At 35.6% G+C, this 24,016-nt stretch overlaps 2 protein-coding genes across 2 annotated transcripts in view; both read right to left on the bottom strand.

Moving 5' to 3' along the window:
• Positions 1-11,294, bottom strand: part of ChT (choline transporter) — a 58,322-nt gene extending 47,028 nt beyond the window's left edge. The window contains exon 1 of the mRNA XM_089242277.1: positions 10,055-11,294. The gene's annotated coding sequence lies outside the window, so the exon portion shown is untranslated. The remainder of the gene's footprint in view (positions 1-10,054) is intronic.
• A 4,596-nt stretch (positions 11,295-15,890) lies between these two features.
• LOC149087880 (long-chain-fatty-acid--CoA ligase 1-like) overlaps positions 15,891-24,016 on the bottom strand; it is a 64,988-nt gene continuing 56,862 nt past the window's right edge. The window contains exons 18-21 of the mRNA XM_089242269.1: positions 22,302-22,391; positions 22,092-22,190; positions 20,692-20,763; positions 15,891-18,174 (exon numbers count right to left, since the gene is read on the bottom strand). Coding sequence (XP_089098395.1) covers positions 18,016-18,174; positions 20,692-20,763; positions 22,092-22,190; positions 22,302-22,391 — 420 coding nt within the window. The 3' untranslated portion in view covers positions 15,891-18,015. The remainder of the gene's footprint in view (positions 18,175-20,691; positions 20,764-22,091; positions 22,191-22,301; positions 22,392-24,016) is intronic.

Raw genomic sequence — 24,016 nt, 5'->3', positions numbered from 1 at the left:
CCCCCAAAGAACACAAATCGTGCGTCCAAATTACCGAATTTGACATTTCGTAAAGCCTCCATTAGGCACTTCGTTTCCATTATTGTGGATTCAGTGACTCATCACGAAATGTTACGTGAATATATTAGCATGCGATTTATTCTTTTCATTCATGAATTCCTCCCAACTATTACTTTGCACGTAATGGAAATAACAGAACAAAGGGGAGAGGTGGGTAATGTTTTTTCACGTGCGTCGAGCATCGATCGATCCAAACCTGTTCGTTGCTCAATCTGAGATGAGTGGAAGATTGCATACACCAGTTCTGAGAATACATCAAGGAACTCGCAGTAAAATTTCCGCCCGTTGAAGGAAAACAAAAACGAATCCACTCCCCAATGGGGAACCGGCAACATCTTCGTTTTGTGATGCCATTCCTAAGTGTAATGCGAGTTCGTTGCTGTTGAATATTCGAATTATGATGAAACGTGTTCCTGGGAAGAGTACAAATGCGAACCCCTCAGGCAAGCTAGGGAAAGCGCAAATCATTTAATGCAGGGAAAATTCCCATAAGTCAATCTGTAAGAGAAGAATATGTAAATATCAAGATATATTCAGTACGTGCCGAGAAACTCGAGAGTGATTTATGTAAATTTATGATTCTTTCAGTTTTTAAGTTTTAATTTTTTCAGTTTCAACCGGAAATTAAATAAATCCAAAGAAACCGTTTCCATTTATAATGGAATTTTTGGGGAAATTGCTATAATTTATCGTAGGCCGGAGTTACACTATAAAAGTGCTTGTATAAAACTTGAAAAATACAACGAATAAGCTGATCGGTAACATTCAAGCCAATGCATTCGATCAGCTTATTGGACGTACTTTTCAAGTTGCAGTAAAAGCACTTTTACAAAACTTTTACAGTGTAAAAAATCCCGGCCTTAAACTCATACCGATATTTAAATCTGTAAAGAAACCTCTTTATAGAGAGATAGATGGCTTTTTCTCAGCTCGAGATATCAAGGAAACACAGTTATTTTCCGGATATTATGCTGAGGTGAACTCGGAAACAAAAGTCATCACGTCTCCGCCGGTACTCGAACCCAATCCCTCTTGCATGCTTACCCGTATGCAAAAGGGATTGGGTTCGAGTACCGGCGGAGACGTGATGACTTTTGTTTCCGAGTTCACCTCAGCATAATATCCGGAAAATAACTGTGTTTCCTTGAAACCTCTTTATATTTTCGACAGAATATATTTATTTAATTTGAACGGAAATTAGGAAAAAAATATCTGTGAATTGTTCTAATAATATTATATAACCCTTTTACAGTGTCAATCCCGAGATATTCCGTCAAACTTGGTCTGCTTTATTTCGGTCACCCCGAAATACTTGTATCTCGGGTTCTTAACACGCTTCTATTTCCATTGTGGCAGTTGTAATGGGATCAGGAAAATTTTAAAAACCGCTTAAAGGGTAAAATGTTCATTTCTCATAAATAGGTAGAGAACGATTAATATATAATCTATTTCTGGATTCGAAATGTGTTAATTAGAAATGCTAATGACATATATTATGCCATATGTAAATTTTTGCTTTTTTTATGTATTTTGCCCAATATATTATAAGATTTTTTTTTTTTTATTCGACAACGACAAAAGCATGACGACTTGTACAAACTTGTTCAAAAGACAAATACAAAAACACAAAAATACATGAATTAAGAACATTCACTCTGTGACCTCCAAGGGACAGGGGGGTCCTTCCAGTAGGTCTACAAAAACAAACTAACATCTGCCAGTCAAATGGCAACCGTCATAAATTTTTCAACAAAATTAATTAATTGTTAGTTAGGGTTGCTTAATTGATTTTACTTAACATTTTCTTTGCCTTTTTTAAATATAAAGTCACAGAATGAGAGCCGTTTTTTTAACAACGAGTTATGTGAGTACATTACCATTCTATCTCATTAATGTAATCAATTTTACATAGACAGTGGAGCTTCAGTTAACGAGAGATTCGGATAATGAGCAATTCGCATAACGAAGAAAAATTTTGAACGGATTTTGACTCAATTAACAAGTGATGATTCGCATTTGGGAGAAAAAATTTTGCACTTTATTTATTTTCGCTTTGTCACAATTTAGCTGATGGCTTCCTGATTTCGCTCACACACGTGGAATTGTGGGTAATATTCTCCCCTACAGTCTCGGTCAGGGCAACACCCCGTAAAGAAGAAACCCCCACCCCTCTCTCTTCTTAGAGACAGGTGATCAGCGTGCCTCACTCGAAAAATGAACACGTGCGAGCGTGGCTGTTTACGATACGAAAGTAAATGTAACATGTGGGACTGAAGCATGGGCGAAGATACGGGGGGGGGGGGGAAGCGCTTGGGAGTTGTCAAAGGTGAAGTTGACTGATCTAATGTATATATGCATATATGAATTGATCATCATCATCGTGCCCCCCCCCCCGACTTCCAAGTCTATCTCCGCTTATAAGCGAGGGGCAGCTGCCCCCCCCCCCAGAAGAGAAATTAAAGGAAAGTAATTGACACACAGCACAGACGTATCAATTTAGTATCGGTGAGTTCCCCCCCCCCCTAGTTCAGAACCTGGGTACGCCCTTGGACTGAACGCATTTAAATTCTGGTTGGAGGAAACATTTGTCAAAGCGATTGTGTCCGTAGGGGAAGACCGTGGGACTCGAGGTGCATGAGGATGTTATTCAAGGATAGGTGGTAGAGCATGGTCAAGAGTTGACAGTAGATAAACTGAGGGCTATTTTGATGAACTTGGTATATAGGATATATGAATCATGGGAGAAAAGAAAGAAACAATAAAAAATATAGTTCAATGTTTGACCACCAGGTGAAAAATGGTGCTGTATATCACAGTTATCTTTTTCCTATGGTCTAAACAACGTATGTACCAAGTTTCAATGAAATAGGCCCACCACCACAACAGGTTGCTACATACAGGGATTGGACAAAATAATAAGACCACCTGTGATAAAATCAACCCTCGAGGGAACCTGCCGTATATTCCCGTCCTCTAGTGTGGAAGAGTGCCACCTAGCGGGCAAGAATGTGCACACATCAGTCTAGTCCAGGGGTGGCCAACCTTTTCCCAAACCGTGCACCACTATCGCGATTATTTACGACGCTCGTGTTACTCTACGAATTCTAACACTCAGACCATACGTCCTGTTTTTACGGGATAGGAGTATTCTCGACGTTCCTGCAAAATATTGTTCAAATATGTCTTCTAATGTTCCTAAAAATTCCAGTGTGCCACTCTTTTGAGTTTTTTAGAACGAATATATAATTTAAATTTTATCCTATTTAATCAAAAGATTTTTTTATTTTATTAAATTTTAGTTAAAGATAAAAAACCGATTAGAAACACGCATTGAATAGAAAGTCATGACATAGTTATTATTTTAAGAGGGTCCTGGTACACTAATAATATATTATTAGTGTAACAGGTGTTATAGGTTTGACAGCTTATAATTTTTGAAAAGCGTTCGCTTGCCACTTCTGATACCATGGTGTGCCACTTGTGGCACGCGTGCCGCGGGTTGGCCACCCCTGGTCTAGTCATAGGATAGCGTTCGGATGCGATGCATATTGGGGCGTTAAAACTTCGTTATCGCTGACCTCACAGATTTCGAAAGAGGCATGATTGTTGGAGCCCGACTTGTCGGGGCCAAAGTAGCGAAAACTGCCACCCTTGTTGGTGTCGGGAGAAGTACCGTATCGATGGTAATGACGGCCTATAGCAAACAGGGAAAGACATCATGTACCAAGCATAACAGTGGCCGAAAGTCGAAGATGGCTGATAGACCCAGAAGGGTTTTGAAGCGGATTGTATAACCAGAAAGCACACCAGACAACAGCATCCTAGATAACATCTGAGATGAACACACATCTACAGGAAGGTGTATCGACAAAAAACTATCCGCCTTGAACTGCATGCAGCAAACATACAAGGTAGAGCGACTATTCCAAAATCATTGGTGACACCATGCAATGCCTTGAAACGACGAACATGGTGTCACGAGCATAAGAATTGGACACAACAACAATGGGAGAATGTCATCTGGTCAGACGAATCGTCGTTCACATTATTCCAGACTAACGGACGTGTTTACGTTTGGAGAACGCCAGCACAAGCCTATGATGCTGATTATCTCCTTTCTACTGTGAACATAGACTAAAGATATAACTATTATTCTTACTCTGTGACTGTGAAGCATGGAGGAGGATCAGTGATGCTGTGGGGCGCGATGTCTCATCGTGGTCTCGGCCCACTTGTTGTCCTGGATGGGCGGGTTAATACAGCGGTTTATGTCAGTATTCTGGCCGACCATCTTCATCCAATGGTGCAATATTTGTTCCCTGATTCTCGACCTGTGTTCCAAGAAGATAATTCGCCCGTTCACACTGCTGGAATTGTCGGAGACTGGCTTGATGAACACGATGATGAACTGCGACACTTCGTGTGGCCCGCTCGGTCCCCTGATCTTAATATAATTGAACCTTTGTGGGGTATTTTGGAGGCCAAACTGCGCAGTAAGTTTCCACCTCTAAAGACACGTTCTGAATTAGTGACCTTTTTGCTGGAGGAGTGGATACGTATCCTACGACTGTGGTGAATGACTTGTATTTGTCCATCCCACGACGGATACAAGCTGTAATTAATGCAAAAGGAGGACCAACAGCCTATTAATAAAGATTTTGTCTCATTTCCCAGGTAGTCATATTATTTTGTCCAACCACCTGTAGGTCGGAGTAGTGTCGGTATAATTGAACTTGGTATTTGCGTTATTTGGACCATGGGGGGATGTACTCGTAACTGCGATAAAAAAACAAACACTTTTTCACCTGATGGTCAAAAATTGAACTATTTTTTATTGACTCTTTTTTTCTCCCATGGTCTATATACTGTATATATCATACATACCAAGTTTCATCAAAATATCTCGGGCGCGGTAGCCCAGGTCGATAAGATACTCGCCTAAAGTACCAAAGGATGTTTAGAGGTGTCGCGAGTTCGATACCCGGTTCGTCCTTGTCAGAAAACTTTCCTGACACAGGGGTACAACAAAAAAACGGCGACTTGACCGCAGCAAAAAAATTGCTACCGCAGGGAGTCCCCCATCGAGGGGTTAGCGCACCAACCTCTCGACGAGTATAAAAAACAAGCCTGCCGTTCGGAATCGGCAATAAATTGTAGGTCCCGGTCTAATTAGCCCTCGTGTGCAGAAAATGACCGTGGTGCGACAAAAATGATCAAAATTTCTCCATCAGAATGGGTGCTACATACGTCTAAGTAGTGCCAGTTTATATGTAACCACCATGTAAAAACTACGTATTGAACTTTGCTGAGCAACATTTTACGTTATATGATATGTAACACTAGCTATAATACCCGGCGCTGCCCGGGTTTTCTTCAATTACTGGGAGGGTTGAAAAAGTGGCAAATTATTATAAAGGAATAAACTATTATATACATAATACCAGCAGCATTAAAGAAGTTACAAACCATTTTAACTCTATATAACTAAACATTCGTCTAATAGACCAGTGGTTCTCAACCTGGGGCCATATGGCCCCCCTTGCGATCCTGGGATTTTCTGGGGGGGGGGGGGGCCACGGGAGGAAATCAGAAGAAAGGTGATCCACGACAGGTGATGAAGGGAGTCATAGAGAGCTGTGAAGAGAAAAGCTTTAAAAGTGAAACATGGTATCTTAACCCTTGGGTCTATGTGGGCATGACCCGGGTCTTCATGTCTATAATGGAGGGAGGGGGACTGCACTACATGGGATCTGGTACTATGATTTTCATATGTAAGCTGTTAGTTCCAGCTAAGTATTGAGGGCCGCCAGAGCAACGGTTGGTGTGTTGGGAGGGTCGATTTATCGTGCATGTTCGTTGGATCGTACCGTATGTTAGACAGACCGTTTTTACCTTATAATTCGAATCCACCATTTGAATCTGTGCATAGCCAGGATTCCAGAGATTCATTTGATTTATTAAAATTTCATTCATAATAAAAAAAAATAGAAAGTATCTCACTCTTCGATGAGGGTAGTGGGGGGGGGGGCTGGATAGGGCGGGGGGGCCACGAGAAAAAAAATGTGATGCATAGGGGGCCATGAGCTTAAAAACGTTAAGAAACATGGTAACCGACCCCTGCCAGTTATGCGAATTCTAGATGTTCCCGTTGTGCTCACACCTCACTCACAGTACCTTCATAACTAGTCAAATTATTTTTTTCTTTAATTGAAATATTATATAATACTTTTTAAGTTACGCTAATTAATTGGAAATAAATAAAGGAAATAGGAAAAATATACTTATTTTTTTAATTCGTAGTCTATGAGTCGAATGATTAGTCAGCGAGTAATACTGATTTAAGTTTAGTTATCTATTGTTAAAGGCATACGCATGTCTGAAACGCATTGTTTAGGAACCACGGTAACCCCGAAGTAAACGTTCTAAAAGTCACTGTTGAGGCTCAGAAACCATTGTCGCCTGACAGTTTTTTGTCCAGCTCTGACGAACTTTCAAAGTAGCCTATCATTCAATCCGGGCCCTGTTTGGTATATATATGCAAAAGTTTGACGACGATCGATCAGAAATTGTAAATTTGCATAGAGACAATTTGTTTAGACACGGGGAAAGATTTCCTTGGAGAGAAAGAAACGTATCGGGTGGCTTACCCACCAAAAATATATTGGAATTTATATAATTTAACAATAATCTATTATTTTGTTTAGGGCTTCGTGCGGCTTATCTAATGAAAATTTTGTCAATGTATGTTTTGTATAGAAGATATTTCATATTTTGCCTGATTGTGTCTCGGCATTCTATAGAATGACTAGTCAGTCTATAGTATGCCTAGGCATTCTATAGAATGCCGGATTTCATACTTTGCCGGTAACATGTACAGACACAGGCAAAAAAATCAATTTTTAATATATAGATTAAAATCAAGACAAATTGTATATTTTACCTTTAAATATAATTATTTTATCTAATTAAAAAGTTTACTCTAATTAACAAAATTGCGGTGCTTATGTATTGTTTCAATTAAAAAAATGTTAACAGCAACAATTTACATTCGTTTTTATAGGGGTGATTTATTTGTTGGTAGCATTCTGATAGTTTATTTTCGATACTTCATTCCGAAGAAGAAATTTCATCTGATATTTTTAAAGATCAATTATTTTGAAAGATCTAACTAAATGTGATAGGTCCCGCAATAAAATTAATTGAAATGTATTTTCGTGGAAAGTATTGTTAAATACCAACGAAAGTGGGAAATTAACAAGTCATAGCAAAGGAACTCAATTTACCTAAGCCCGAAATATTGGTTACTTCCTTTCGCAATAACAAATAAACTACAATATCTTTCCGTACGTGGTGAATTCAATTCAATTAATCAAAAACAAATTACAGTCGAATCCCATTATAACGAACTCCAAGAGACTGGAGAAATCACTTCGTTATAACGAAATTCCAATTCCGTTATGAAGGAATTCCAGGTTTTTGCATTGTTCCTACGTACGCTTATCTGAGGGGATTAGAAAAGTGTTCGTTAAAACGAGATTTTTTCACTATAACGGTATTCGTTAAAACGAAATTCGACTCTATATATTTTCTATTTATAGAAAATTTAATTATTAAACAATATTTTTGCCACATCTTGAAATTTACTATGAACATATTTATTATAAAACTGATTTTATGTTTATAGAAATTAACAAAAACTGTTATTCTTTATTAAATATTAATTTTTAATATTTATTTTAACATTCGCGAAATCAGGTGAACTCAAGACTGCGGAAACATATAGTAATATTTTTATGAAGTGCCTATGTAAATCAAATTTACTTTATTTCTATAAATGATTAATTTTAAAAAATTCACGACAATTCATGGCATGGAAAATGACAGGAGCATGGTTTGAAAAACCACTTATAAATTTATCCATGCCAAAATTATAGTATTTTAATTATTTCATTTTATGTTGAAAAATAAATTACATCTTTCGATGTCAGGAATAAAATTTCCTTACATCGGAAATTTTATTCAATTAATCAAAAATCTATTATATTTTTTATTTATAAAAAAATGAATTTAATTATTATGCAATCTTTTTGCCACATCTTGACATTTGAACTATAAACCTATTTATTATAAAATAGATATTTATATTTATAGAAATCAACCGAAATTTCTATTCTTTATTAAATATAAATTTCTATTAATTTTTAACCTTTACAAAATCAGGTGAATGCAAGGAAAACATAGCAATATATTAACGTGTAATAAAGTGATAAAAGTAAACATAGTAACATTTAACTGAAGTGCCTATGTATGGTAATTCAGATTTACTTCATTTCTATAAACGATTGATTTTACAGATTTATGATAATTCATGGTATATGCAAAATGACAGCAATGTGTAGTTTGAAAAACAACTTACAGTTTACATTCTGATTTAGATATCTAAACAGCATTTCAAAATTGACTTTAAACTTTAGTTTCAGTCTGAGAGAAAGTTTGATATTATCATCAGAGAAAAATAAAATAAAATGACCATGAAAATATTCAGAAACAGGTCAAAACGTTAGCATATGTCACTATCAGATGATTACTTTCATCATTAGTAAATCTATTTCAGATCATAAAATATGGCAACAACAAAAAAAAGAACTTATCTACAAATTCGGTAAAATATCTCATCCTCATTCTAATTTACTTAACTTTTTGATTTATGTACTAAAATATTGAGAATTCAAAATATTTTAATAATTTTTAAGGGTATTTCAGGATTGATCTCAGAGAGTATTTGAGCGTGGGAATGAAGGAAATCGAAAGTACGCGGGTCATTAATGAAATCATATTATACATACAGTTATTATATTACATCATTTCTATGAGTTTTCAGTTTGAAATTATCATCAAAAAAAATATATAAAAAATTGTTTTATTATCATATGTGAAGGAAACATTTGGTAACGAAAATATTCAGAAATGAATATAAGCGCTACATTTTCATTATCAGTAAATGTATTTCATCTCGTAAATAAAAAAATAAATAATAAGATAAAATTATGCTAGCTAAATGATTAAAATAAATTTATCGAAATATTACTTATCTTTATTTTTGATCAGCATTGATAAATATTCTAAATTTTCTAAAAATATTTTAATTTTTTTAAGGGCATTTTGGAATGAGGGACATTGGAAGCACGTGGGCCATTAATGAAGTCATATTATACATACAATACATACATATTAAGTATTTTTTTTAGAAATTTTTAAGGGGGTTGGTGCACGATCTTGGCTTCCTATGCTTTCATATGCGAAAACTTTTCTATTCATTTTAGGCACTCAATTTTTTTCTCTCAAATACTATGGATATTTGTATACAATTTAACACGAGCTTTTAGGATTTTAATTGTTGGTTATTTTTTTCTCGAATTTTAACTTCAACAACATACAGCTTTTTCAAAAGTCACCATATTTTGTGCCATAATTTTTTTTAATTATTTTAATAAGAACTCGTGTTAACGTATGTAACACCGTAGTATTGAGAGACACACACACAAAGTTTCAAGACATTTTAATGAGTGGTGTTCGAAAAATGTTTCTTATCTAACAAAAAGCTTATTTTTGAGAAAAAGCATTTTAGTGGAAAACCTCGCATATATAATGCCTGGCAGAAGCTTATACTAAAATATTTTTAAAAATATTTCTAGTACAGGTAATAGCACAAACTTGAACACAGTTAGTCAATTTCATAGTATTTGAAAACTCAAAAATTCAAAAATGTGTCTTTTGGAAAATTTGCGTGCACCGAGCCTCTTAATTTAAAATTATCCTCAGAAAAAAAAAATATAATGAATTGTTCTATTACCGGACTTGAAGAAAAATTCGATCACGAATATATTGAGAAACGAATCAAAACTACATACTTTTATCACGAGTAAATCTATTTCTACTCTCTATAAAATTACAAGCTAAATAATTAAAATGAAAACATCGAAATGTCACTCACGTTTATTTTTGATCAGCATTGATGAATATTATTCCCATTTGCTCGACGCTGTCCGTATACTTCCAACTAACAAATTTCGATTTGCACTGCCGGATAATTTATTTCGTGATTTTCCGAATCCACACGAATTTTCATAAACACTTTGAAAATACCGATAAATTAATAGCGAAGACAATTAGGAAATTTCAAATGCTATTACAGCCATGATTCCACGGAGTGATTGTTGATCTCTGAAGATAACTCGGATAATCATTCATTGGAACTGTTCTCAACTTTTATCCCTGTATGACTATAATCTCTTTTCGTTCAGTATTTATAGAACTACTTAATCAGATATTTTCAGTTGCAACAAAATTCCAAAAAATGAAAATTATTTCCACTTTCAATACCGAAACTAACAACTTAAAATTTTTTAAATAAATGTCTTTTTTCCTAGCAAAAGCCTATGAAAACAGTCCCGAGTGCCTTGTTATAAAACAACGATAATATTCTAGAATTTTTCAATAACACTCGGATTATTTCTAGATATCATGCATATAATTAATTCCGAGATAAATTCTTAAATCTTACCCCAAAGAAAAGCATCAATATTTGGCACACAAATAATTAAACCCAAAAAATTATTTTTCCTTGAATAATTTCCTAAAAGAATCACATCTTTGATAACAGGATTCAGCCGTTTTCATGGTGGGTTTTTTTTCTTCCGAATCTGAATTATATTTACTTATTCTTTAAGAGAAGAGAAAATCGATTTTTCCTGTTCTTTCACCTTTTTCCGAGAGCGATCGTTTTTAGTGTTTAAACGATTGTTTTTATTTTATTCGAGAGCACTTTCCACGGTCACCTTGTGATGCGAGAGAGAGAGAATCCCACATGCCTGAAGATTACTCATCGCATCCAATCATATTCGGATTGGATGGTCCATCCTCACCGGGAGAGAATCAACGTTGATGATTTCTTGCGATGTTATTTTATACCAAGGCACTCGGAACCGACTTGTGATAAATGAAAAGAGTTTTCGGAGTCTGTTCTTTCGTGGAGAAAAATATATTTTTCTTATCCGATATCTTGTATGAAATCCGACAAGAAAAAACTCTATTCAACCTCTTGTATTTGCAGCAGAATGTGCGAGATCTCGGAGAGAGTGCGTGTGTGGTGCAAGGTGGCTAACAACCCACGCTAGAAAACGCTTGAAAGCTTCGGAGGTAGGTCCGGGACTGGAATTGTGAGAGCTAGATGGGCCTTTTCCTACCGGATAGAAAGGCAAGAACATTGACCAATCGATGAGGGTTGTGTTGTGACGTCATAATAGAGCGGTGCGCCATATTGAATTCTAGATTGGAGTATTTATTCAAGATTTTCTCTCTCGTGTGAATCTAATTCACGAAGTAGAATGGAATTATTTTATTCCGAATTTGTTTTATTCGTGGGGGAAAAAATTAAATTGATTTTTTCTGTTAATTTATTTCAAGCGATTGCGAGGGATTTGGAAGGGGGGATGGTAAGTTGATCACGTGCTCCGCCTACAGTAGTCGTCCCCCGATCTTCCAATTTTTTTCAAAAAAATTGAAATTTTTTTTTTTTCGATATGAATGAATAAAATTTATGTAAAAGAAATTCCTTGCGTTTTCTGGGGGATGGGAGGCGGAACATCCCTGGCTGCGACCTTGAATGGAATGTGTCAGAGAACGCCGCGCTCCTAAATTGAATAAATTTGTTATCTCAAAAAGATATTTTTTTAAGGAATTACATTTTTCAAAAAGGAATTCTTTTAAAGAATTACATTTTTCAAAAAGGAATTCTTTTAAAGAATTAGATTTTTTTTAAAGGGAATTTTGATATAGGTTTTTATCTGTTAAATTTATTACATTTATTAAGTTTTTCCCCTTAATCTTTTTTAAAATAATTAATTTTAAACATTTTTGTATTTAATTTTGAGAAATGTTTTGAATCGTAAATTAGACAGCAGGGAAAACGACTTTACAAAGCTTTTTACGCAGTGCCTGTTTCTTGCATGGGCAAAAGGGACAACAAAAAAATTGACTTTTTTTTTTGTATTTTAGCATTTTCTCTTTTTTTTCGTAGAATAGCCGAATTTTTAGCAAGCATAATTATTCTAAATGAAAAAGGTTGAAGACCTTTGTTTTACATTATGCAGTGCCCGACAAATTCCCAACTTCGAGGCGCGAATGACAGCCGATCTCCCCATTAAAAAGTCTCGCCGCTGAGAGCAGCAGGCCTACAACGGTATAATTATTCATTAATTATACTTCAATCACTGAGTTGAGAAAAAACTCAGTTAAAAAAAGTTGATGTCAGCACCACACATAACAAGCATTACACATAAACAAACTTCACGGAAGGTTCACTACAAGTACACACACACATTCTAAAATGTACCAGTTCGTTAGAAGTTCCGCAGAGGAATATGGACGAGGTGCATGTGTTGTTTAGCAGTATTAGTAGTAGCCACTTCGCGTAGTACCAGCACTATAGGGGCCGTTCAAGTATTACGTAAGCACATTTTTAGCCATTTTTGACCCCCCCCCCCCCCGCTTGTCAGCAAAATTTCGTCATCAACTCTGCCCCTCTGAATCCTAACTCATATTTTCATAAAGGGTGGTGTTGCTGACGTAAGCATTATCCAACACCCCCCCCCCCCCCTTCATCAAAAGTCAGCAAATCGGAACCCCCCCCCCCCCATCGATGATGACGTAATACTTGAACGGCCCCATACACATAACAAGCCTTACACAGAAGCAAACTTCACTATTCGTATACGCACATTCTAACGTGCACCGATTCGTTAGAAGTTCGCAGAATATGGACGAGGTGCATGTACGGTTCAGTAGTAGTAGCGCTCGGAAGAAAAATTTAAGCGCGGGTTAAATTTCATTACAGCCAAGCATTCTTTGATAGACAAAATTGGTCTGAAATACTATATTCTTTGACTTGTCTAAGAGTCTTTGAGACCCCTCTCACTGCTATGAGGCCGTGTGGTCATAGTGACGGATTCCCGGTTTCTAAGCCCACCGGTTGCTCAGTTGGTGGGCGACTGAAGTTTGTTTTCTGTGGTTCCCAACTTGGGCGAGCGATCCGATCTCTCAATTACAAAGTCTCGCCACAGAAAGCAATCAGGCCTACAACATTTAAAAAATCACACGCCGCCTAAGCAAAAAAATAAACCACCCAAGTTGCCTGCTTCCGAATTTGGAAGAGAGATGTCTGTACTACTTGAACACATAACATGCATTCCAAAAAAAAAAAAAAAAAAAAAACTTCGTTAGGTAAAAAACATGCATTGGCAAATTCTTATACGTATCGATTCGTTAGAAATTTCTCAGAGTAATGTTTACGGGGTGCATGCATGATTTAGTAGTAGTAGAGATCCCTTTATATGATAGCTTAGAATAATTTCGATAATTTTGAGCCGTTCTCTGTCTTTAATTCAGTTGTAGGACATTAAAAAAATTAGGCTTCAATATCAATTTCTTTTAGGTGCCATCGGAAGTGTTTCGAACCTTTATGTGTTCGTCTTGAGTTGCAGGATCGAAATTTTGATTTCTGAATCAATTCTCAAGAGAGAGGTGCTCGAGCACCCACAGCACTCCCGGCTCCGACGCCACAGGCCATAGTGACCTGGCACTTGAGATTTGTCAAGCCTTGATATTATGTATGTTTATTATTACCACCAGGTAGAAAAATCGTTACCTTCTAGGTCCCCCCTCCCTCCAGTGTATTATCAGATGTTTGATATTTTGATTTAGTGGTCGCCAAGTGGTGCCCAGGGAGAACAATTACGCCTAGAAATGCTGTCAGTGATTTGTAAAGAGTGCGTGGCGGCTCTTAAGCGGCGTCGCGAGGAGGTCGACCACTTATGTGAGCCAATTCAGTGCTTTGAAATGTTTTTTTTTCCCTAGAATTCTAGGGAACGCGGCGTACGAACGACAATTCGCAGGATAGATAGATAGAAGCGCTCACAACCCCGTACTGATGCAAAGCACCTTACTTCCGTTACCTCAAAAGAGGCAGAGTTGTGTCGGAAAAGTAAGCAAAGATTTACACTGGTGGCTCCCCTTGCTCGCAAGTATCGAACCACTCGCGTCGTTCTCCCCATGAAGACAGCCATCAACTCGATGCAACGTACAAGACATATGACTAAAATGGACAGCTGAACCAAATGACTAAGGAGAAAAATTGCACGTGCGCCCAGTGGCACATAAGGGCCAGAGACCGCAGCAAGAGATTTCGAAAGAAGTGTGGAAAAGACTTGTGGGCAAGCAACAATTCGCAGGACCAAGACAACCGCTGCGCAGTGTAATAATGATAAGAACTGTTTCAGTTAATGAGAGAAGCCGTTTTTAGAAAAAAAAAAAGTGGATATTCGTGACGGCCGCTGTCGTGAAAAATTACATGTACACCCCCGCGGGCCAGGGGGATCATCAACGCATGGTTATGAATATACCGCTGCGAATATCCACTGTTTTTTTTCTAAAAAACGGCTTCTCTCATTGACTGAAACAGTTCTTATCATTATTACACTGCGCAGCGGTTCTCTTGGTCCCGCGAATTGTCATTCGTACTGACAATTTTTCAAAAATAACTACAAGCATTGAAAGATGATTGATTGTATTGAAAAAATGTTTTGTTTAAGCCCGCACTGAGAGTTACACTTGCCGTATTCATAGGATTAAACTTGTGTCTGGACCATTGGCCTCTGAAGCTTCCCCCATATATTTGCAAGCGTTTCCATAATCAAAGGATGATGTCACTCTTCACTATCCATGCGAAGATGAATTCAGGAAGCACAGAATTCAACTGCCCTTGCGGGGAATCGAGCCCACGTCCTCTCACTTGCCGGGTGAGCGCCCTAGACCACTAGACTAAAAAGGCAATGAATTTCGATCTTTCCTTAGAGCTCGTGTGCACTGAACACACACAACACGGGGCAACTAAATTTTAATTTTTTTCCTAAATTCATCTTCGCATCAGCCAGCTGTTAAAAAAAACCTTCATATGGATAGCGGAGAGTGACGTAATTTTTTATTCATCGCCATCTGGTAGCAGCGTCAGCATTTGTGATCTTGTCCTGAGTTAGGACCAACAGCTCATGTACGGTCCCGTTCAGTGCACACGAGCTCTAAGATTGAAATTTGTTGGCTTTGTAGTCAAGTGCGCTTGTAGGCAAATGAACGGACGTGGGTTCAATTCCCATAAGATCAGTTGAATTTTCTCTTTCCTAAATTCATCTTCGCATCAGCCAGTAAAAAAACCTTCGCATTTCTATAATACCTATAGAAATATTGGGCTTGAACCAGCACCTCCTAGAGATAGGCCTCCGCACGGGTTGCCATAAACGTTATTCGGACTACCTGGCAAGTTTGGCATATTTTGAAACACGGCATCCTATTTCTTATTTTGGCGTAGAATCTTCCTGATTGGCTCACAAATACCGGATAGCGATTGGATGTGGAGCATAGAAATCGCCAATTCTGTGAGCCCGATCATTTCTTTTCAGCTCAACGATGATACTGGCACGACCAGGGAATTTTTTTCCCGACTATTCTGAGGGAAAATGGACTACTGACGTCACAATCAGCGTGTGGAACAACGGTCTGTTACTTTCAGTGAAAAAATTTCCCTATTACTTTTATTGCATCTTCTCTGAAAAAAAACACAAAGACTGTTGTTCTACCGAACTCTTTAATTAAATAAAAAAAATTCAGAATAAATAAGTTTTTAATTATCCTTGCCCCTTTTTAACACGAGTGGTTGGCTTCTTTTCAAGTATAAATTTTGATACAATGCATATTCACGAACAAAAACAAAACCTGTGTCAAAGCTATCAACTTTATTACAAATTTTACAAATATTTATGTGCGCAATAAGACACAACCATGATGCATGATCATAGTAAATAACAGCCAAAACCCAATGTTGCTAGTCATTTTCGTATTCTGCTTATAACTCTGCAGCACATTACTTTAATCACGATCACCAGATCCTGGAGCTGTTCTCCTAAGCCAGGATTTTTAGCCCCAATACTTTATACTCATTTTTTTCAGTAAACATATTGCTAAAACTCTCTCACAGAGAGCAACAAGCTTACAATGATACAATTATTCAGACATTACACTTTACCCATATTTAGAAAAACTGATAGCAGATGGCAGCACTACATATAACAAGCACATTACATAGAAACAAACTTCACATTAGGTTCACAACACACACAAATTCCGGCATGTACCAATTCATTAGAAGTTCCTCAAAGAAGTATGGTCGCATTTGAGGTTTAGTAGTTAAATTGAAAGTTAGATCGTCAGACAAGAGACTTTTCAGTTTCTTAGATTTAGATTCTTACACAAATTAGCCGAATACAACTACAACAGGTGCAGGGTAGGATCACTGATTTGGCCTTTGTATGTGTATGGAGATCATGAAAGGGTCATTCTCATGAAATCGGTCAACTGCACCCCCCAACAGTTTACGTTAAATACATTTGGCAGAGAATTTTTTTTCATCACTTTCTATTTATATTACTATCTCTGACAAGTCAGAACTATTTTTATAAATTTTTCATCAATAGAATTATTAAAATTTGCTTGAACAAATTTTCATTTCTTATGAAAATGCCATTCTTCTGGATGTTCCAGGCTAATTTTTCAAATTTTAAAATGATAATTTTCTATCTTATATACATATATATGTGTGTATATAACAAGAATAACATAAAATTTTATACATTTTTTATCAGTAGTTTATAGAAGAAAAAAAAATTCTTTTTTTTTGTATTTGTGACATTCCAAAAACATAGGTGGCAACTGGTGTTGCAGAACTAATCAAATTTTGGGCTTAAATGGTTACAAAGAACACATTCATCACATGAAATTTCTTTAAAAGCAATTGCAATTGGAAATTACTTCATAAATTAAGATTTATCCAGGAAAAAAAGAGGGGTGGGGGAGAGTGTTTCTCTCTATTGAATGCACAATGACTTTGTCTATGAAAAAATATATAATTGAAAATTATTTTCACTTCACCACATGTTTCAGTTCAGAGACTTCTAATATTTCTAAAAAGCACATGTTTTCAACATGCTTAGTCTTTGATCAGTGTTGCAAAACATGAAAATGTCTTTCTCCTGGCATTATGTAACCAGAAAGAAGGTTTGATCAAAAGTTAAATGGGATAAAAATTTTAAAAATCCAGAGATTTCTTGACTGCAACATCAAGGCACAGTAATTTTTCATCTGAATACTTTGCTTTGAGAGTACGTCTCATGCTCTAGCAAAACAAAAACAATTCAGAAATATGTTTTCCCCATGAAATTGACAAAAAAAAAAGTGAGAAACTCAAACACAAATTAAAAAAAGAAATAAAAATGCAATTGACAAAAAGAAAACTGTTCAAAGTAACCAGTGCTTGTCCAAAACAAAGGTGAGCAACCAAACTAGATGGAACATGTTGCAAGTGTCAAGCATAAGTATCAAATTAGTGTTAAAATAGGCAAAATGCCATGTCATATTTGAATATCTCTTGACATTGTTCAACTTAGCTCAAATTTTTTTCACCATGAATTTTGAACAAATTTTGCTGCTGACTATATTTCATTTACCAGCAGGTAAAGAAGTACCCTAAATTTTTTTTTTTTTTTTGATTTTTTAGTTGGCATTTATTTTTGATAGTTTTCTGTTCAATTTCGTGAGAATGACCCATGAGTGGTAATAATGCTACACCAAACAGAAATGGGTTCTAAAAATAACCTATCTTAAGAACCCATTCCAAGATGTAATGGCGCTGGTTGACATACTCCTGGTGTATAAATGTGATATTACGTGAAGTGATCATCTGCACAATTTTTTTTTGCCTTGTACATAAAAATATAAACCACATGAATGATTCACAATTTCGCGATTTTAAATGTACAAATATATACTAATGATGAATTAACATTTACATCAATTTTTTGTTGATTTTACAAGAACTCCTTCATCATAAAGTTTGTGAAGCACCTGTTCAAAATACTTCCTTGCTTCTTTCCTTCTTAGTTTCAAAGTTGGAGTTAGAAGATTTTTCTCTATAGAAAGTGGCTCATTTGATAAGTACAAATTTTTAGCCTAAAATGAATGAAAATATGAATATTTAATAATATTTCAAGAAAAAACAATTTTTTATCATTTTAAATATTAAAAGAAAAACATTCAGTCGAACCACATAATTCGTGCAAGAACAAAAAGCATGAAGTAGTTTTGTTCTGCAAATCAAAATCATCTCTGAACAATGTTTAATCTCAGAAGATGAATAAAGTACAGTAGAACTTTAACTATCCAGATTGATGGGACCCAGATTGCATCTGGATAATATATTAAAATAATTATATAATTCAGGGGGGAAAAGGTTATTTCTTAGTAAAAAGAAAAATAATTTTGCTTTAGTACGTAATGTAGTTTAATGACTGAAACAATCCCCTAAGACTTTAGATGTTTGCACTCAGGCTGCCACTCCACCCATTTTAGCGTTGCGTCAAGACACACAAATGCTTTTCCACCTGAAGGTTGTGCCTCATGGTTGAGTAACATCATCATCTTCTGAGTTCTGCTTTGAATGATTTCCGTCACTGAAAATTTGGAATCCTAAGAATCACACACACAGGTTACTAGTGTCCTTTGCACTGCACTTGGGACATGCAGGAATTTTCACTATGATGTTTCTTATGTTCTCAACTAACACTTCATCCTCTCCTTCTTACCGCTGCTTCAAACATTCATTTCTATCTCCTTTCAGTGTGGCCATTAAAGTGACTAAACTGGTGACTCATCCAGTGTGATACTTGTGTGTATCCACTAACATTACATTAATACACTTTATCATTTACAGATAAAAAACTTTTAAGATGTGGATTTTGATGTTTCTTTTTCATTTTTCCTGCATCTATCTGAGCTAAACAAAAGTTAAATTGCTTCTTGGAAGGTAAAATATGACTGGGGTTACCTGAAGACCTCGTTTTCAGTGTCATTTAAAATCCAGCGTTTTAGAAAATTTGTCCCCCCCCCCCTTCCAGGGGTTTCCCGCAATTATTTTTCTTTTTTTTCTCCTGGGAAAATTTTTTTCACACATTGAAACACATACCCCTTCATTGACATTAGAGTTTTTGTGTATATTTTTTCCACAGTTTACACATTTTAACCACAATCACCATCAAAATTCCCAGAAAGAAAGAATACAAGTTGCTATTCTTACCACAGCCCAGCTTGCTATAGCATAGTATGAAAAATATAGTCCAAAAAACAGCTCTTGAAGAACAAACCACAGCATTAATTTTAAGAATACCATTGTTTGCTCACACTAATAGCAAATGTGGTATACTGAAGTGGGGATGGAGGGGGTGTTACCTTTCTTTCATTCAAGAAGTACAAAATAGGATGAAAACACTGAATGCTGATTCCTATGATGATTTATAAATCACCTTTTTGAATGGAAGAAAGGTAACACCACCCCCTCCCCACTTCAGTATATGGAATTTGCTTCTGAATGAAAAAAAAAAAATCTTCTGAGGGTAGAACTGAACAAGGCTATGAAAGTTTTCAGAAATGCCAATAAATGTAATACAGTTGAATCCTGTTGTAATAAAGTCCAAAAGAGTGGAGAAATCACTTGGTTATAACAAAATTTTGTTATAAAGGAATTCCAGGTTTTAGCACTTGTTCCTACGTAAACTTATCTAAAGATTAGTAAAGTGTTCATTAAAATGTGATTTTCACTATAACAGTATTAGACTGTAAATAAATGTAAAAAAACATTAACAAAAGACAAGGTTCTTGCTTGTGAAATTGATGTGAACAAACTTGCTTCTTTGTAGTGGGGGAGGGAGGTATTTTCAGGGCTTACAACGATATTGGCTAGCCTAGAAGGGTTTCCCTCTTGAAATTCACTTGAATTTGTGACTATTATTATTATAGGCCTGAACCACAAAAGATGTTTGGATAAGCTAATTGCGATACTTTGTTCATTTGACACTTTTCTTGAACTATGAAAGGTAAGCTAATACAAGTCCGAGACATATTTTGAAAATAAATAAAAATTTAATCAATTGACATAAAAAGGTGTGGTTTGAACCAGAATATTCATCCAGGCATTGAGTTTTTTCAAATGAATAACAAAATATAAAATTATCAAAATTTCAAGCTCAGATGGCGCTGCATTACGATGAACTTGGCCTAACACAGAAAAATGTGACTCAAAAAGTGCATAATTAATGTTTACGATGATTTGTGTTATATATAAAACTATCACATTTCAATATCAGCACTTTTTTAGCTCCGGCTATATTTGAACGAGTGAAAGTGTGCCCACATTCAAATGTAGCAGTTTTATGTAATGTAAATCACAATCAGCTTTACTTATCTACTATTTGTGCCACATTTTATGTGTTATGGCAAAATTTTTGTGATGCAGTGCTATCTGTGAGTGAATTGTTGACTTTTTATAATTTTTTTTAAAACTCAATGACACTATGAGTATTTTGGTGCAAACCGCATGTTTTTATGTTGACTGGTTGATTTTTTTTTTATCAATTTCCAAAATGTGTCCAGGGCTTTTAACTCACTTTGTATACTCAGATCAATAAAACTGACCTGTTCAAGAGATATAAGTCCTGCTTTTTCGCCATACCTCTGAAGCTCTTTTAGGAATTCTGTCCTCACTTCCTGTATTAAAAAAAATGCACATGAAATCAATAAATCAGCAGCACAAAAACTGAATGTCTGTTTAAATTGTATTGCACCAAATCCAGTTTTTAAGTCCTACAAGCTAGTTATATTTTTATTACAATTTTGAAAATTTCATTTCAATTGCTCAGACAGGAAAGATTAGAACCTGTTTCAGGAATGATGAAAATATACTCATGCAGAAAATATCTACTTCTACAGCTCTAGTTTTTAATCAGAGTTGTAAAACAGTGATCTCCTCTCACCCATACACTCTTCCCCTAAAACGTTTGTCTCATTTATAAGATGATTTTCCGCACTCCCAGTCAATGACATAGGTAAGTAATGTTATTACACTTACTTGCATGCCTTTCTCATTTATGCATCTTTTTTTTTTTCTTGTTCCCTTGTGTGAGAGATCACTGCACTTATATACTTATTTATTCATTTTTAGTTGGTTTTTTTAATACAATGTTAAAAGGGCATATAAACTTCTAATTTGTGTTTGCTCTACATGTCATGTGATGGCACTCAAAGCCTTAATCTGTGCATGAGCAATAAGAAATACAAATACAACGCCCAACAGGCAAATGCCCAACGAGGTGGCTGAGAAAAGATGCCCATAAAAATATGGATGTCATATTTCAAAAATACAGCAACCCAATAAAAAATGCAATTAATAAAAATTATAAACAATATCTACATATGATAAAATATTATACAATGCCCATAAAGAATACTTATGGTTGTCTTATTCAAAGTATGGATAGCTTCTCGATTTACCCCAACATGTTTATCGTATTTCTTTTTAAACGTACCAATTGTGTTACAATTTTACTACCTCTGGGAGGCTATTCCATTTATTAACAACCCTATTAGAGAAAAAAGCCCATGCATATGCAACAACAACACCAAAGTTGTATGGTTGTGGCACATGATCTTTCATTATTTTTTTGTCAATTAAGAATAAAGTTTATATTATTGAATGGGTGTCTGGAGGAAGGGTATATGCTACAAATTTAAAATTTTACAGAAAACACCAACAACTAAAGGCATCTCATTTTGAGGCCGTAATCACTGTGGAAATCACATATACCCTTCCCCTTCTTGTATTTCTCAACTTTCAGAAATAACAGATACCAAAGAAAAATGTATCATATGCCCTTTTTCTGACAAACCAAACACCCATTTAACTATTATTTCTAGTCTCATATTCTGGAGTCAGATCTGCCACTATCTTCATTGCATAGTTTACTTCATAGTATGAATGGCTCTCATTATTTCTATGGTAATCAGAGCTTACAAAACTATAAAATTTGATTATATACCTTATCCAACAACACATCTTTCTTTGATTCAAATCCTTTTGATTTCGTCCAGACTGCAAATGCATTTGGTTCAGGAACCACTATCGCCACAACAAAGTCCTAGTTTTGAGTAAGAAATGAAATAGGTTTCACATTGTTTCTACATAACTATTCATTTTTCAAATGGTATAACAAACTAATTGGGAAAAACACTGCCATAAGTGTACACACCTTATCAGAAAAACCATCAACATAAACTTGTAGAACTAAAGATGAATGACTGTAAGCATTCTCTGCTTTTTCAGGACATATAAATTCACCCTAAAAAATTAAGAAAAACAAAATATAGCCTTTTCATTATTATACGTATATAAATTATCAAGTCATAAAATAATGAGTTGGAAGCAATCTGATTAACTTGTGACTATCTCATACGGGTTAATTGTGAATTACTTCAATAAAAAAATTAGGATGATAACACACATTAAAGCTAATAAATAATGTGCATAGTGGCTTATATAAGCCAAGTTTTTCTGTTCAAAAAATTTGTTCTGCTGTTCAGGAGGTCGGTTTATATAACAGTCAGGTTTAAAGGGGACAAAATTCAAAAATGGGTTTAAATCAATTTCCCTTTCCTTTAACAGGGATGCATGCACTAATTTTGGCCTACAAAATGGGTTCCACTCTGCCAATCAAAACAGAGTCATCTTTACAGTATCTTGGGTCCCTGGGCCAAGGTTATGCACAACCCCCTCCCCTCCTCCACAAGTTTGATGCAATCAGTGCTGAATGATTAACACTAGAAGGACCGAAGCAGTCATTTTGACTTCTTTATTTTGAATACGCTATAATACTTTTTTGTTTAGGTTTATTCCTAATCATTCACTGATGGTGCAGATACAACACAACATATATTCATGAGCAACATACCGATAAGAAAAATAAATAAAACAATGTTATTTGTTGCATCACGTTACTGGGTAATCTAGAAAAAGTCTATTTTCAGAGACAGAAGTTCATGTATCCCCAATCAAAACACTATATCTTCTTTAGTTATGCAGCCTCTGTTATCGAAGTTGAAGAAACTTTTTTTTCTGATTGTTCACCTAGCAAGCTCAGCTTTTGTTTTAGTTTTTTTTTCAAACCGAGCACAACTCAGGTCTATCGCCAGAGGCAATTTACTACCTAGTGAGTTGTGCCGGAAGTGTAAGTGCGTGTACCTAACAGTCTGAGTGCGTATCTAGTGTTGTGTATGATTTTTCAGTGCTGCCATCTATATCTCAGAAGTGAAGTGAGTGATGTGTAGTGACTGAATATTTGTACTGTTTGTAGGACTGTTGCTCTCTGTGGCGAAACTTTTTAACGGGGAGATCGGCTCGCATTTGCGCCTTGAAGTTGGGAACCACAAGAAAACCAACTTCAGCCAACCACCACTGTGGTTTTTGTTTTAGTTTGGCATTTCATAACTCTTCCTCCCACCATCTGCTTTGAAAGCTTCTTAGGAAACAGAGGTTCATTCACAGTGTGTGTGTAGAAATGGCTCTTAGAAGATGGATGTATTAGAACAATGATATTTTATCAGTACCAAATGATATTTCAGACATAAATTTGAGGCTGAGGAGACTTATGATGCAAACTCTGACGAAAAAAGATCATGATTTTCCTTTATATCTACCCGAATGATGATTTCAAAAGTGATTGGTCTCTGAATAAGATAATACTGATGAAAAAGAAAGACAAAGATGTGGTTTTTTTTTAAATTTTGTACTTTTATAAATTAATTTCTAGAATGAAATTTTGAATGTGCTCTATTTTTCCCCTCAATATGAAAATTTAGGGTGACATAATAATATATGTTATCCATAGTGTGCATGAACAACTAAATAGTGTGAATAAAAAGATTGTGACACACATATAAAAAGGTACACATCATCAAAATGGAGCAA

Source organism: Pholcus phalangioides, unplaced genomic scaffold (assembly GCF_987345545.1).
Source record: "Pholcus phalangioides strain wild (caught in Gottingen) unplaced genomic scaffold, Ppha-v1.0 ptg000003l_1, whole genome shotgun sequence".
Lineage (NCBI taxonomy): Eukaryota > Metazoa > Arthropoda > Arachnida > Araneae > Pholcidae > Pholcus > Pholcus phalangioides.
The sequence above is the reverse complement of the archived record's forward strand: the minus strand, read 5'-3'. Positions and strand labels throughout refer to the sequence as shown.